We start from the raw sequence: 15,846 nt of genomic DNA on the forward strand, positions 1-15,846 counted from the left end.
TTCAGGGTTGGGACATCTACAGCTTCCCTGAACAAGTACCTCGCAAGTAAAAATGCTCTCCTAATATCTAATCGAAATCCCTCATCTTTTATTTTAAAACCGTTCCCCTTTGTCTTATCGCTATCTATTCACGTAAAAAGTCACTTTCCCTTTTTTTTTTTTTTAAGAGCCCTATTTAAGCACTGAAAGGCCACAACCACAGAATCACAGAATTTAGGTTGGAAAAGCCCTCCAAGACCGACTCCAGCCGTCATCCCGGCACTGCCAAGCCCACCACCGAACCATGTCCCCAGGAGCCACATCCACGCTTCTATTAGATCCTTCCGGGGCTGGTAGCAGGAGGGGTCTGGGGGAATCTGCAGCGGGAGGGGGCTGCAGCTGCCGGGACCGAGCCCCTCCTTGGAGAGGCGGTGCCTGCGCCCGGTGACATCAGCCCCGGGGACCGGGAAGCTGAGCCCGGCTCGGGGAAGGCGGATCCGGCTCCGCTTCCAGCTCCGCATCCCGGCAGGGCAGAGGGGGGAGCGGGAGCATCCCCCCTCCTGTCCCCCCCAGCCGGCCACCCGCGTTCCCGCAGGAGCGGAGGGTCCCCGCGGGGGCGGTGGCGGGGGATGCTGCGGTAGCAGCCGCCGATGCTCGCCCTGCTCCTGTCGCTGCACACCCTGGGCCGGTCCCTGGCCATGGCGAGCGCGGAGAGGCTGGCGGTGCCCGAGTGTGTGAGCCGGGCGGGCGGCTGGGCGGGCGGGGGCAGCGCCCGGGAGCACGGCGGGGTCTCCCCCGGGGTGGGCACCGAGGTGCGGGAGGCGCTGGAGCGGGTCCTGCCCGTCCTCCGCCGGGCCATCGCCCACGCCACGCAGGCGGCCACCCCCGAGGGGCTGCGGGCGGCCCTGTCCGAGGTGTTTCGGCTGGTGGAGGAGGCCTGGGGGATGCCCGCCGTGGGGAGGGACGTGGCCAAGGTGCTGTGCGATGTGATTCGCCTCGAGGGAGGCCTGGACCTGCTGCTCAACCTGCTCTACACCGCCGAGCTGGAGACCAAGTGCCAGGCAGGAAAACTCCTGGAGCAGATCCTGGTGGCGGAAAACAGGTGAGTCTGCACAGAGCCCCTGACCCTGCCGGGCACAGCCCTCCCCACTGCCCCGGGCACCCCAGAATGGTTTGGGTTCGAAGGGACCTTAAAGACCTCATCTCAACCCTCTGCCATGGACAGGGGCACCTTCCATAGACCAGGTTGCTTCAAGTCCATCCAAACTGGCCTTGGACCTACCTTCACCCATCCCACCCACACCCCTCAAATTTCCCTGCTCTGGGTGCTCCCAGTCGCACAAACCCCCCCGGATCCCCACCACATCCCCCCACACCCAGCACTTGTGCAGATTCATGTCCAGGCAATGACCATGAGCTGCTCCCTTCCCCCACAGCTGGAGGGAGGAGGACCAGCCCCCTCTCAGGGATGCTGGTGAGGGCTGGGCTGTCCTCCTGAGCCCCCCTCAGCCTGGTTGAGCTGAGTCAGTTTGGCTGGCTCAGAGCATCTGACCCGAAGGACAAGACGTGACTCCTCTTTAGCCATAGCTGCAGCAGGAGGAGGACAAAGCCACTTCCCAGAGCCTTCCTGCTGCTGACCAGGGCTGGAATGAAGCCATAAGGAGGGGTCAGCAGCCCTTGGCCCCTAGTTCAGATGCTGCCCAGGACAGGTGAGAGATGCTGGGATGTTTTTGTCAGAGCATGGGCACTGTGGGGTGGGAGCGTGTGCCTGAGCGTGTGTGCGTGTACACAGGTGCATGTGCACCCGTGGCACCTGACACATCGAAATCACAGCACTGCTGATGCAGCACCCACACACAGCTCACCCTTCCAACACCCCAAGTGCACTCTGCCTGCTCTCCCTTGGAGCACTTTAACCCAGCCAGCCAGGGCTCTGGAAAGTATGTGAAGGGAGCCTGGCCAAAGTTGCTCCGGCTTCCTGGGGGATATCTCCTGCTGGAAGGTTGTGGACTCACAGCCTGGGCCTCACTGCATGCACTGGCAGGCAAAAATAAGCGGCAGCTAAATCAGGAAAGCCCATTAGGGTGGAATTTAATCCCAGGAAGCATCACTGGCACGGGCTGCATTCAGCACTCAGCTCCTTAGCAAGAGAAAGCATTTGCTGGAGTTGTTGTCTCTGCTCCAGGAGCAGTTCATGGGCCATGGGCTTCCAGGCCCTCACTTCCCACAACTTCTGAGCGATGGCAGGGAGGTGTGGGGCTCCCCCTTGGGTCCAAGGCTCTCACTTACAGAGCTCTGCTAGTCTGTGCACAGCAGCAGAGGTGTTTAGCTGGGAGATGGACAGGTCCTGGCTCCATCTGCGGCTGCAGGGAGTGGGGGACCTGTTGGGGCCACGTTTGTCATCCAGCTCCATGGCTGAGTCCGGGCTCGGAGCCAGACCCAGGCTGAAGGCTTTTTTTTTCCCCCCAGGACTCTCCACAACATTTCCTGTCAAACCCACCCCAAGCTCACTGAGAGCCCTGTGGGTCACAGGCTTCCCAGAAATGCTCTTCCTGCCTGCCAGCACAGAGGCTGGTGTGCCATCACCCCACCATCGCTGGGGACCGAGTGCCACTGCCCTCGTGAGCAGCAGGGCATGGGGCACCTCTGCCAGTGCTGCCTCACTAACAGAGCAGCTCTGTCACGGCACCAAATGGCCACTGCTGAGGGGAGGAATGGAGCTTCTACTCACCCCAGGAAAGCTCATGGGAGCACAGCCAAGAGCTCATCTCAGAGGGTGGTGAGGCCCTGGCACAGGTTGCCCAGAGAAGCTGTGCACACACTCCTGGGAGTGTCCAAGGCCAGGTTGGACAGGGCTTGGAGCAACCTGGGATAGTGGAAGGTGTCCCTGCCTGTGGCAGGGCGTTGGAACTGGATGAATTTTTATGTCGCTTCCAACCCACATCATTCTATGATCCTGATTTTCCCCTTCCTCACCTCATTTTCAAGGCACAGCCCCATTCAGGTGTCATTTTAAGCACAGGACTCCCAAGGTCAGCCATGGCTGAGCAGCAGCTGGTGGCCCTTGGCCACCTACCCCAGGCTCTTGCTGTCCTCTTCCAGAAGAGTGAAGGACTGAGGAAATAGCGAGCTTCCCTCCAGCTGCCATCCCAGGACAGACAGACCCCCCCTCTGTGTCCCGCTTGTGGACAGGGCTGCTTGACTGCTCATCCAGATGTGACAGCCCTGCCCTGACAGCACTGGCAGCAGTTCTTAGGGGACAAACAAGTTTCACCCCAAAACATCTCCACACCACAGCAATGGCTGGCACAGCAGATCCATTTCCAGCCTGGCATTAACCTACCCTGCCTGTTAATTAATTGCTATGAACATCCTACCTCGAGCATGAGAGCATCCAGCAAGGGAGTCCTGGACTGTGCACCCCGTCACAAGTTCTTCCATCAGACCCAGACAGGCTTTTCCAGCACCAGCCTGTTGCATCTTGCTGCATTGCATATCTGGCAGCTGTGTCCCACAAGGAGACGTCTGTCTGTCCTGGGCTAAATATCACCACGGCACGGGGCACACCAGTCACTGTTCTCACTCCTTGCACATCCTTCCGCCCCTCACCTGCCTCTCCTTCCTGCAGGGACCGGATCGCTCGTATCGGTCTGGGCGTGATCCTGAACTTAGCCAAGGAGCGGGATGTCCCTCAGCTGGCTCAGAGCGTCTCTGGGATCCTGGAGCACATGTTCAAGCACACGGAGGAGACCTGCTTCCAGCTCATCTCCGACGGGGGCCTGGACGCCATCCTCTACTGGTGCCGCTGGACGGACCCCGCCGTGCTGCGCCACTGTGCCATGGCCTTGGCCAACTGTGCCATGTACGGGGGCCAGGCCAACCAGCGCCTCATGATTGAGAAGAAGGCAGCAGAGTGGCTTTTCCCGCTGGCCTTCTCCAAAGACGACGAGCTGATCCGGCTGCACGCCTGCCTGGCCATCACGGTGCTGGCCACCAACAAGGAGATCGAGAAGGAGGTGGAGCGCTCGGGGACGCTGGCTCTGGTGGAGCCCTTCATCGCCTCGCTGGATCCGGAGCAGTTTGCCCGCGAGATGCTGGGCAGCAGTGACAACATCCAGGGACGGACGGCGCAGGACCTGCAGCGCCTCGTGCCCCTGCTGGACAGCTCCCGGCTGGAAGCCCAGTGCATCGCTGCCTTCTACCTCTGCACCGAGGCTGCCATCAAAGCCAGGCAGAAGAAAACACAGGTAAAGGGTAGGTTGGCCTGGAGGAAGGTGGTGTCAAAGGGAAGGGGTGCCACAGCTGCATTTTGGTGTTTTTTGCTCACCAAACACCTTCGTCCTCCCCTGGCCCAGCACAGCTTGTTGGGAAGAGGATGATGGGAAGCAAAGTGACATCTCCTCCCTTTATGCCCCCAGATTTTCAGCGAGATTGGGGCCACGCAGAGCCTGAAGAGGATTGTGTGCTACTCCACCAGCAGCACCACCTCCTCCCTGGCCAAAAAGGTGCTGCGCATGATAGGGGAGGAGGTTCCTCGGCGCATCCTGCCCACGGTTCCCAACTGGAAGTCCTGTGAGGTGCAGACGTGGCTGCAGCAGATTGGATTCAATAAATACTGCCAGAGATTCCTGGTAGGGCTTTGTGCTGGGGGAGGGACACCTGGATGGACACTTCTGCTCCATCTTGCAGCACAGGTGTAAGCATCTCACCCAGAAGCTTTTCCTGGGACCTTTCCAGCCTGGATTTCTCTTGGCAGGATCACCAGGTGGATGGGGACATTCTCCTGAGGCTGACAGAGCAGGAGCTGCAGAAGGATTTGGGAATGGACTCCAGCATCACTCGGAAAAGGTAGGACCACCACCAGAGCACACTGGACTCCCTCATGGCCATCACCACAGTGGCAGAGCCAGGGACAAGGTCTCTGCAAAAACGAGAATGGAGATCCTCCAAATGCAAAACCTGGACTGCCAGGGCTTTTCCACTGCACTTTGTAGTCCCAGAGAGATTTCTGTAATGGGACCACTGCACAGGTGTGGGTGGGGGAAAGAGCAGCTGTGGCACAGGGCAGGTGAGATCCTGGAAGTTACCCAGAAAGATGGGAACTTACCCTTAGCTGAGCTCCTCACACCTCGGTGTCCTGAGGACCAGCGCTCCCATGCTGCTGTTCTTCTCTTTCCTCTTCCTGTAGCTCATCCTTCACCCCAGCACGGAGCTGCACTCCCTCCTGAGCAGGTAAAAGATGTGGTCCCACATATCTCTAAGTGCTCCATTTATTTCTCCACCAGGTTTTTCCGGGAGCTGACGGAGCTCAAGACCTTCGCCAATTACTCCACCTGTGACCGCAGCAACCTGGCCGATTGGCTGGGGGGCATCGACCCCAAATTCCGGCAGTACACCTACAACCTGCTCACCTGCGGCATCGACCGCAACTTCCTGCACCGCGTGACGGAGCAGCAGCTGCAGGAGGACTGTCACATCCACACCGGCTTCCACCGCGTCCGCATCCTCACCGCGGCCAGGGGTGCGGCTCCCAGCAGGAGGGAGGGGTGTTGAGGGGTGTTTGGGATGAGCTGCTGGGTGGTTTTTAACTTCTGGTGGTTGTTTTGCGCTGCCTAGAAACGCTTCACTCCCCCATCACGCTGCAAACCACATCCAACGGGACCGATGTGTTCATCAGCTACCGGAGGAGCACCGGCTCGCAGCTGGCCAGGTGAGTCCTGCAGGGAACGGTGAAGCCCAGAGGGAAGGTGGGTGGGAAAAGTGTGAAATGGGGAGGAAGGGAGGCTGCAAAAAGCTGCAGAAAAAATGGGGACAACACGCATGATAACCTGCACAGTGGAGGGGCCAATTCCCAGCCCTGTCACGGTCGCTTTGGCACTGACTGACCCTTTCCTCACACTTGTAGGGCTGTAGAGGATCACAGCAGGGAGTCAATGTCAGCTCCTTGAGTTCTCTGCACGTGCCCAGACAGCTGGGCTGGAGCTGGCATCTCATTCCCTGCTCCTGTCTCAGCCAACGTGGTGGGACAGCACATGAAACGTCTCCTCATGGTGCTGTCCTCTCTTGCCACCAGCCTGCTGAAGGTCCACCTGCAGCTCCACGGCTTCAGCGTGTTCATCGACGTGGAGAAGCTGGAGGCAGGGAAGTTTGAAGATAAACTGCTCCAGAGCGTCCTGAGTGCCCGGAATTTTGTGCTGGTCCTCTCGCCAAATGCACTGGACAAATGCATGGAGGACCCTGAGTGCAAGGACTGGGTACACAAGGTAAGAGATGCCACCAGGTGGGAGCTGTGTGAACACCGGAGTGGGAGGGAGTTGGTGATGGGCTGATAGAGGCCATGAAAACCTGCATGTTCTGTTCCTGCAGGAGATTGTGACAGCCCTGAACTCTGGAAAGAACATTGTACCTGTCACAGACCATTTTGAGTGGCCGGACCCAGAAACCCTTCCCAAGGACATGAGGGCTGTCCTGAAATTCAATGGTATCATGTAAGTAAAAGCCAGCTGTGCCATGGGGTTCCTTGACACCTGGAGAGAACAACTTGCATAAGGAGTAGCAAAGAGCCCAAGGACATTGGGACAAACAGATGAGGGAGGCAGAACAGGTCAAAGGGACAGTGAGTCACTCCAGGTGCTCCAAAGCATGAAGGGAGCAAAGGTTTCCACCACATCCCTGCTGCTGGTGTTGTGCTGGGGCTCCTCTGGGTGACAGAGGAGTCACTGCCAGGAGGACACCTGGCCCCAGGCAGGAGTGATGCTGGCAGGTTTCACAGCTCACCTGGGTTTCTTTCCCCTCCTGCCTTCCCTTTGTGCATCCCAGCCTGGCAGGGCATCCAAGGAGCTCCTGGAGAGCTGGGGTGGAGGAAAGGGGTCTCTAGCTTCTAGCCCAAATGAATGCAGCTATCTTGTGGCACCCCACACACACCAGAGAAAGTATCACATTTTCCCCTCGAATACAGGTGGTCCCACGAGTACCAGGAGGCGACGATTGACAAAATCATCCGCTTTCTCCAGGGCCGCTCCTCCCGGGACTCCTCGGCTGGGTCGGAGAACGGGCTGGACTGTTTGCACTCCCTGGGGCAGAGCTAGAACCAGCAGCACAGCAGCCTCAGAGACTCCCAGCTGACCCCTTTTTGTGGGGGTCCAAATTTATCCCTCCTGACTTTTTCCTATCTTTGAGAGAAAACCTGTGGCTCTTTACTCCCTCTTCACCCTCCAAATACAAGCCCCTTGGCCCCTCTCCCCACGGCGCCTGGGGAGCCAAGCCAGGGTGGACTCTGGGATGGATTATGTGTCTTCCATGTGAAGTGGCAGGACATGCACGGGGTGTGAAACTGGCACCATCCAGACCCCACAAGCAGCTACAGGTTCCCTCAGAAACACATCCAAAGAGGAAGGATCTTCCAAGGACTGAAAATTGGAAAAGTGTTGAGAATCCATCACAAGAGGACACACGGGAGAGAAGAGCAATTGAGAGGAATGTGTGGCTCTGCTGCGTGTCCCAGGAATATCCTTGTGGTCAGAAACTGAGAGCAGGAAAGGGCAAATAAAAACTAAGCCCTAACAAAATCTTTGTGTTTGGGAAAGATAACCCACAGGGGCCTTCTGAACTGCTTTATCTTTCCCAGCAATGTCCCTTTATCACAAGAGCTCCTTCCCTCCTCATGGGACTTCCACCTCCCAGTGCTGCAACACCGCTGTGTGCTCTTAACTCTTGCAGTGGAAGTTTGGGGTTAGACCACGTGAAGTTTCTGCAGGATCTCTGCAAAAAGTGCTTTTAAAATACCCTCCTTCCCTCCATCTGAGGTCTCAGCTTCACCACTTGATCAGGTCTCTGATTTCAGGGCACTGGAGGCTGGACTGTGACCCTGGAAAAGTTCTATCCATGCAGGGAAGATGCTAATTGCTGTGTTTGTGGAGTTATTATTCACTGTGGCTGTATTTTATCCTGTCACTGCTCCACAGCCGATCTCCCATGCTCTGTGCCTTCAGCAGGAGCTGGCGAATCTCTCTGCTGACCACCACACACCCCCACAGCCCTGGCTGAGCTCCTTGGGGTTGTCCCTACTCATTGCTGGATGCAATTCCAATTGTTTCTTCCTACCAACCTCTTCTCAACACCCACTGGGGCTGTTTGCAGCTCCTCAGCTTAAAATATCAAGAAAAAGTGAAGTTGATGCAAAGGGCTGGCAAAGGATGCTCCAGATGGGAGCAGGACCATCAGTGCCTGCTGCCAACGTTGCTGGTGAGGAACTGTGGGTATCCTGACACAAATCCCTGAATTCCACTCTCCAGGCTGCTGAATCTCCTTGCAGAAGCAGCAGGCTCCTCTTCCTATCCCTACTCGAGAAAAACTCAACTCTTTCAGGAGGTAACAAAGAGTCTCAGCTTCCTTGTCCTCCTGCTGGCTCTCCCTGAAGCCCTGCTTTAACTGTCAGGAACACAAACACTTTTTTCTTTTGGCTTGGATCCACAAACATTTCAGGAAAAAAGAAAAAAGAGAGAAGTTAATTCTGGTGCTTTATGGATAGTTCTTATCAGCTCACAGTTAATGGCATCTTTGCTCTCTACTGAAAGGTTAATAGCCCTATCTGCCCAGCATTCAACAGAATTAGAATCCATCTAATCTCCAGATTAAACAACCAGAAGCCAGCAGATGAGCCCAAAGGTGAATCTGCCAAAGGATAAAAGCCTCTTGTGAGCTGCTTCAGGGAAAAGCCTTCAGTAACTGAATGTCAAGGCCTCCATGGCCACTGAAGGAGTCCCATACAAACAGTCCTAAGGATTTTTTCTCCCTGCAATAATACCTGGTAAGATGATTGTGTCTTGTTTCTCAGGAGCTCTGTAGCAATCAACCTCCTCACCCAGCATTCAGTGTGGAGATTTACTTGTTCTCCACAGCTCAGGTGTCTCACCTGAAACCAGACCCCATCTCCTGCTCCAGCTGCCCAGACTGTGACTCCTCCTGTTTCCCCATCACTATCTTCACCTCAATGAACTTGCCCTGCTTCTAGCAAAACATCCCAGACCCAGCCCCTTCCAGCTGGAGCAGTCCCAAGGAAATGAATTCCTCTGTCCTCACCCTCCCTCATTCCTTTGCTCTGCCATGTCAAAAAGTGTTTGGAGTTATTCTATCAGGCATTATTAATAAATCTGGTTTTTACTCTAAATCCCCACTCCTTTGTCTGTATCACATGCTTCTCTCCCTGCAGGCTTTTCACACTTGTTTTCCCTTGCCATCGTGAAGCAGGACTGACATTCCCAAGCACCATTCCCTGCAGGAACCCCTCACTTCCCACTCACCTTTGCACGGGCTGATGCACTGCATCCCCAGGGACTCTGCCTGCTGCCACCAGCCATGGCTCCACTGTTGCAACTCTTGGAGGACAGCCTAGAAAAACTTTGGTTTAATTTTTTTAATAAGGCCTAATAGCTGCCATTGAACCTCTCCCCATGCAGAGCCAGGTTTCACCTCACTGCACAACACTGAGCAGCTGCTTGAATTGGCCTCTGTGGAGCAGAGACGACTTTGCTTCACAATCAGCTCAGCCACAAACATCTACTGCAGCATTCACAGCATGCCCTGTTCCTCGGGGAGGCCAGTTCCAGGCTTAGCCCAGCAATCAGACCTGTAACTCCTGTGTTCCCTGGCACGACTGCTTGGAGCAAGTGGAGGAACACCAAGTTCTTAAAGCCTCCTTGCTTCTCTACTCCCCAGTTCTCCTGCTTCGACCACAAACTCCCAATGGACAGGGACAAAGCTGGCTACAAGCATTTCACATTTTCTGCACACTGAAGTTGGGTTTCAAATGAAGCTCTCCTGCAAACTTTACCCTGGTGGTCAGCAAAAGCAAGTTTGGGCTACTTGCAAGACCCAAACCTGCATTTTTCCTGATTTTTCACTCTCACATACTCATTCTCCACAAGACAGATAAATCCCTGCTGCTCCTTCTTTACTAAAGTCTTCAATACAGGGCTGAGAATGAAAACAACGTAGAGAAGCCCTGAACAAGTCAAGGACGAAGGAAATCAAGAGCTGCACAAGATACCCAGAGTTTTATGAACCATAAAAGAGCATGAAGGTTTTATTCATTCTGAAAGTAAGAGTAAAGTCATTACTGCACATACCAGAACAGCGTGTGCAGTGCAGTGCACACAGAACTGCTGGTTTATGGCACATTGAAGAAAAAAGGGACAGCAGCAACACAGGTAATGCTTCAGAAAGAACAACTATAAGCACCATGGACGTGGGGCTTGCTTGCTGGCATTAACAGATCCCAAACCAGGCAGCAAAGGTAATTAACACAAAATTATGCTATGTACAGTGAAAAGAAGCTAATCCTAAAGACACAAGTCCTGTCCCCACACCAGCTTGCTGAGGAAGGGCTCTGGATAAGCACAGCAGCAATTGCACATGACTGGGGCACACCCATCAAACTGTTTTGCAGTGTAAGGGGAAAAAATTCCAACAATTTTAGCCTTAAGTTCATCAGGTTTGGCAACTGTCAATTAAGGCACCTGCAGGAGTTGCTTCAAGGATCCTCGGGGGTCCCTCCCAACCCAGGATTTATTCTACTGGCACTCCAGTATTCTCAGATGATGTTACTTCTCAAAAACACCTTTGAGATCCTGGGCTGAGCTGCAGACAGGCAGGACATGCCCCTGGCATTCCTTCCAACACTTCATCAATTAGATCCTCTCTTTAGGACACCTCTGACTTGCAAAACTAAAGCTGGTTCAGTCAGCAAGGACAGCAATAGCACTCCTGTGCTAAACTGCCCCTCTCCATAAGGATTTTTGTGGTCTGGCATGTCACATTTGTTGGGTTTTTACTGGTAACATGATGATCTGGAGCACAGATCTTCCCCCCACCCCCAGCAGGACACTGCTGGGTGCCTCTGATTCAGTCTGTGCCTCAACCACACCAACAGCTCCTCTGCTGCACACTGTAGTACTCAGAGGTGAAAATGCTTGGCAAACAAACCAGAACTCAGTCCTCTCTCCCCACTAAAAGCATGGCAGAGCCTTCTGGCCCCACCAAACCCCAAACCAGCTTTGCAAAAGGTCCTCAGAACAGCTTGATTGGCTTTTGGACCTCTTGGGTTTTCTCTGACAGATGAGCCAACACAATGTTGAGGAGGCATTCACAGCTCCAAATCAAGTTCCTCCTGTGATTTCCAACTATTTGGCATTCAGAAGTTAGTAAGGACAAGCAGGGTGTCCCTCCCACACTGATCTGTGCTTTGAGGGAAGAACAAAGTGCAATCTTCAGGTGGACGCTGCCGTGCTGGCGAATTCCTTGTTGTTAAATTCAGTCTTTCCTAGCATCTTGGAAGTGGTTGTAGTCGTGTTTCGAATCCCAGAGTTGTATCCACCTAGAAAAGAATGAACAGTTTCAACTTTCAAAGGCACACGGGGATGTTGCTGAATTGAGTGAGTCTTACAAGTTTCAGAGGAACAAAACAAAATGACCCTGCCAGGAGCTGTTGCACTTGTACAAATCCCAACACGTTCCCCCTCCCAGAGGATTTGTTTTCTATCACAACAAAACTTCTGCTTTAATTACTAAAGAAATTACAGGAAGAGAGACTGCTGAGAGAGCTCCATCTCCTCCATGAAGAACTTTCAAATTCAATTCCAGATTTTGGATTCCATTGAGGGTGAAGTGAGGCTTTGAAGTAGTTTGAATATCGGCAGCTACATCACTCAGGCTGCAGGTTTATCCCTACGATTCAGATTCCAAAAGAAATGACCTGCACCTCTGTTTACCGGGGCACCAAACACCCTCTCACAACCATAACTGAAAATATGCCTTAAAAACTGCCAGCTTCTATCCTAAAAGTAAATAGTATTGTCCATATGACATGGCATGGCAAAGTTTAGGTATTTGAAGTAAATTACCCAAGGATAGCTGCTGGAATAAGAAGGATTATAGCCCCAAAAAGAAATGGGAATCCCCTCATAAAGTGCAAGGTGGCAGGGTAGAGAGAGTTGAACACTCCTGTAGCCACGAGTGAACACAGCCCTTCCACGCAGGCAACAGAAGCAAAGAGAGCACCTGGAAAAGAGAGATAAGAGGATAATGGTGAGATAGGCAGGCGGTTATTGCCTGTAAACAGCTGTAACACATCACCCTCAGTGGATCCTGCCAGTCTTCCCAAGGGGTTGAACTTGCCATCAGAAAGGTGTGAGTATCAAGAGTGATGAGGTGGGACACAGGGCTGGCCCAGCAGGTCCAACCTGTGGCCAGGGTCACCTCACCAAGCTGCAGGATTTGGATCAGGAGCTGACCAGGGATATTATCTATCAGCTGGACTGTAAATGCTTCAGGCCAGGGCTCTATAGATTGCCAAGCACCTCTTATCATTTGTTAAACATTAAGTACAGCAGAAGATTTGGCGCCATAAATCCGCTGTACGCGCCGTGGCCGTTCTAAAATAAGAAACATGAGCTGTGCAAAATCACCTTTCGATCGCTGCCACCTGGATTCCCTCCCCCCCTCTGTCTGCCTCGGAGATATTCCTATGCTCTGTTTCACAGCAAGCGCAAGCCCTCCAAACACAGAACTGGACAAAAGGCAATTATGCTCCTCCTGAGGGTTACCCATGATCTTTCACCATGGTCAATGATACAACCCTCCAACAACACCTGGTTCTTCCCACTGTTACTGATCTACAGAGGAAAGTTATGGTCAGGAGAATGACCCTTTTCTTCTCGTTACATAATCCATTTTAACTCTTGCTCCTTGTAAATGTTTTGGAAACGAACAGATGGATGAATGAAATATTCCCGCTTCTCTTCTCTTGCTCTCATCTTGAAAACGCAGCACGTCTGAATTAAACAATGACAATTTTTTGGGAAAAAAAATAAAACATTACCCTGGGCCTGAGGGTAAATGCAGGGGCACAGGAGTCCAGAGCAGCCAGGGAACTCCTAACCTCCCCAGAGTTTGGTTTCAATGTTCCAAGAAGACAGGGTTTCAGGACCTGGCTTAAGCACAGTGGCTAATTCCTTACCCTGTTCCGTCTCACTGACCAGCTTGGAGAGCTTGGATCTGATGACTGGAGTGGCTGCCATGGAAAGGAAGAGAATCCCATAACCTGTGAGCAAGACATGGCACATTAGGGAAATGCTCAGCTGAAAAATAAGGTCTCCAAAGTCAGTCCCAGAAATCTGCAGCTGCTGGCAGTGTCTCCCTGCTATATTTACACACAATTCACCCTCCTGGATCTCATAAAGCACTTTAGTCTGTGTCTGCAGTGTAATACAGCTCTGGGAAGCCTAACATTCTAGGAACTACATGGATGCACTTCCAACTTCAGTGTTTGGCCAACACTGCCACAGTTTTTTTGGTGCACAAGGCAGAACTTCCTCACGTGCCTGAACTTCCAGAAGCACATCATCAGCATCAATATGCTAAAAGCCTGAGAAACAGGGATTTAAGACTTCGGCATCACCTGTAAACATCAGTGGTGTTGTGGTAGCAAGGGAAATCACCACCAGCCCAGCAATGTTGGAGAGCAATCCTATCTCTGCCACCCAGGTGTCCTCAAGGCAGAGCTGCAGCAGCCTCAGCCCCACCAGGCTGCTCAGGTAAGCCAGGTAGCTGGTGGCGGAGCCGTACCCGATGAGGTCGGAAGCCCAGCAGAGAGGGAAGCCGAGCTCATACAAAACATAGAGGTCCTTGGCTCCAAAATGCACCGTGACAATCAGAAAGAAAGCCAGGGAGTACAGAGCCAGCTTCCACCTGGAGCTCGGGTGTTCCGGCGCCGTGTACAGCCTGTACACAGCCTTGTAGTGGCTGAGCGTGAACAGCTTGGCCGCTTTCTTCTGCTTCACCGACTCCTGGAGGAAGAAAGCAGCATAGAGAGTGGCAGCAAGGCTGGCAGCAAAGGCCAGCCAGAAGAGGTTGATGTAGCCCTGGGTCTTGCGCCACTGGCCACCGCCAATGCTGGCCACCATGCCTGCAGTGCCCAAGCACGCCTCGAGGATGGCCACCCGGAAGGTCCGCGCACGCCGCTCGCTGGTGTCGGCCACGTAGGAGAAGCAGCTGGCCAGGATCAGGTTGTAGTCACCTGTGAGGCCGCTCAAAATGCGTCCCAGGAGGAAGAAGGCGACGTGCAGCTCCAGGTACATGACCAGCAGGTAGATGGCCGTCTGCAGGGCCATGCCCGCGGCCGGCAGGATCAGCGCCGGGCGCCGGCCCACGCTGTCGCTCCATGGGCCAAAGAGAGTCACGGAGAAGAGGCTGACGAAGAAACCTCCCAGGTTGATGTAGAGGTTCCAGTGGGACACCAGGGCTTCCACCTCCTGCAGGAGAAACAGGCAGCTGAGGAGCTCCAACAGCAGCCAGTGCCATCCTGAGCTCCCCACTCCTCCTGGGGCTCCCTGCTCCTCCCAAGCTCTCATTCCTCTCCGGACTCTCCGCTCCCAGGGGCTCCCTGCTCCTGCCGAGCTCCCTGTTTCCCTTGGGGCTCCTCCGGGACACCTCTCTCCCCCTGCTCCCACAGAGTTCCCCTCTCCCCTAGGACCTCTTGTTCCCCGTGAGCTTCCCACTCCTTCTGGGGCTCCCCACTCCCCCAGACTCCCCTCTCCCCAGGACGTCCCCATCTATCCCCGTGCCTCCCCTCTCCCCCGGACCCTCCTCTCCCCCTGAGTTCTTCATCTACACTCAGAGCTGCCCTCTCCCCCCTGTCTCCCGTCCCCCCGGGCCCCCCGCTCCCCCGGTGTCCCCACCTGCCGCAGGGGGTCGGCGGTAGCGTTGCCGTTCCCGCAGCCGGCGGAGTCGGTGCTGTTGAAGTCGCTGTAGCCGTGCTCGGCACCCAGCCGGTCCCACAGGTACTGGGTGGCCAGCGGGCCCTGCAGCCCCAGCGACACGGTGGCCAGGAACAGCAGCGGCTCTACGGCGAGCAGCGACGGGCAGCGCCGGCCGGGGGGCACCGGGGGCTCGGCGGGCGGCGGGGCGGCCATGGCAGCCATGGAGGGGCGGAGGCTCCGCCCGGAACGAGGTCGGAGGCTCCGCCCGGCTCGGGACCCGCTCGGCTCCGCCCGGCTCGGCATTGACACGGCTCCGCCCGGCTCGGGACCGACACGGCTCCGCCCGGCTCGGGATTGACACGGCTCCGCCCGGAACGGGACCGACACGGCTCCGCCCGGCTCGGGACCGGCTCCGCTCCCCCCGGTACCCGGAGCGGAACCGCGGGGGTTCCCGAGACCCCTCGGCGCTGGCGCTGCAGCGAGCGCGGTGTTAAAGGTGCAGCTCTCAGCGGGTGTTGTTGCATAGAATGGTGTGATTGTTGAGGTGAGAAAATCCCTCTGAGATAATCGAGTCCGACGTTAACCCAGCACGGCCAAAGCCACCGCTGAACCATGTCCCCAAGTGCCACATCAGCACAATCCTTGCAGGGAGGGGGACTCCACCACTGCCCTGGGAAGCTGTGGTAGTGCCCAAACACCCTCTGGATGAAGAACCTTTTCCTAATATCCAGCCTAAACCCCCTGACATGGCTTCACGTTGTTCCCTCGGGTCCTGTCACTGGTCACCAGAGAAGAGAAAACAGCCCCAGCCCTAAAATGCCCCTCATAAAGAAACTGCAGAACGCAATGAAGGCTCCCCTCAGTGTTCTCCAGCCTCAACAAACCAAGCAAAACAAAAATCAACATTTTAACTGCACTAGGATCAGCAAAATACTGTATTTAGCAATATACGATCACTTCTATTACTTCACATTAGAAAATACTTCCTTTTATAAAGGACAAAATAACTTACAAACTCAGTTAGTAAAGGAGGTTTTGGCTGTGCTGTCTGATTCCTGTGAGGTTTGGCCTGATTTTAGCAGATCAGTAAGCAAAGACCAAGTTGTCCTTT

At 54.7% G+C, this 15,846-nt stretch overlaps 2 protein-coding genes across 3 annotated transcripts; one reads left to right on the forward strand and one right to left on the reverse strand.

Annotated features, from left to right (window-relative positions):
• The first annotated feature begins 418 nt into the window (after positions 1-418).
• SARM1 (sterile alpha and TIR motif containing 1) lies at positions 419-9,154 on the forward strand. 2 transcript variants are annotated; one of them, XM_042026136.1, is made up of 9 exons: positions 419-1,081; positions 3,608-4,226; positions 4,398-4,610; positions 4,736-4,827; positions 5,265-5,500; positions 5,596-5,689; positions 6,053-6,242; positions 6,346-6,467; positions 6,938-9,154. In XM_042026136.1, the coding sequence occupies exons 1-9, from the start codon at positions 630-632 to the stop codon at positions 7,065-7,067; spliced, it is 2,148 nt and encodes a 715-aa protein (XP_041882070.1). In that variant the 5' UTR covers positions 419-629; the 3' UTR covers positions 7,068-9,154. The 2 variants fall into 2 exon arrangements, with proteins under 2 accessions (XP_041882070.1, XP_041882071.1); XM_042026137.1 differs by having other exon boundaries at positions 6,993-9,154.
• Positions 9,155-10,033: 879 nt separating this feature from the next.
• On the reverse strand, positions 10,034-15,143 carry SLC46A1 (solute carrier family 46 member 1). The gene is made up of 5 exons (XM_042026165.1): positions 14,715-15,143; positions 13,436-14,288; positions 12,995-13,078; positions 11,880-12,036; positions 10,034-11,353 (listed from the first exon to the last, which is right to left on the reverse strand). The coding sequence occupies exons 1-5, from the start codon at positions 15,036-15,038 to the stop codon at positions 11,290-11,292; spliced, it is 1,482 nt and encodes a 493-aa protein (XP_041882099.1). The 5' UTR covers positions 15,039-15,143; the 3' UTR covers positions 10,034-11,289.
• Positions 15,144-15,846: the final 703 nt, after the last annotated feature.

The sequence above is a fragment of the Corvus kubaryi genome, unplaced genomic scaffold (genome assembly GCF_017639235.1).
Source record: "Corvus kubaryi isolate FWS band 111438036 unplaced genomic scaffold, C.kubaryi_AGA036_p1.0 37284, whole genome shotgun sequence".
Classification (NCBI taxonomy): Eukaryota; Metazoa; Chordata; class Aves; order Passeriformes; family Corvidae; genus Corvus; species Corvus kubaryi.

Excerpts from the sequence above, each read along its gene's own strand:
- SLC46A1 (XM_042026165.1), bottom strand. The coding sequence starts at position 15,038 with ATGCCGAGCCGGGCGGAGCCGAGCGGGTCCCGAGCCGGGCGGAGCCTC. Across the intron at positions 13,079-13,435 it reads AACACCACTGATGTTTACAG|GTTATGGGATTCTCTTCCTT; the intron begins GTGATGCCGAAG and ends TCTTGCTCACAG. Across the intron at positions 11,354-11,879 it reads ATTCCAGCAGCTATCCTTGG|GTGGATACAACTCTGGGATT; the intron begins GTAATTTACTTC and ends ATTCTTTTCTAG.
- SARM1 (XM_042026136.1), top strand. The coding sequence starts at position 630 with ATGCTCGCCCTGCTCCTGTCGCTGCACACCCTGGGCCGGTCCCTGGCC. Across the intron at positions 1,082-3,607 it reads ATCCTGGTGGCGGAAAACAG|GGACCGGATCGCTCGTATCG; the intron begins GTGAGTCTGCAC and ends TCCTTCCTGCAG. Across the intron at positions 4,828-5,264 it reads TCCAGCATCACTCGGAAAAG|GTTTTTCCGGGAGCTGACGG; the intron begins GTAGGACCACCA and ends TTTCTCCACCAG.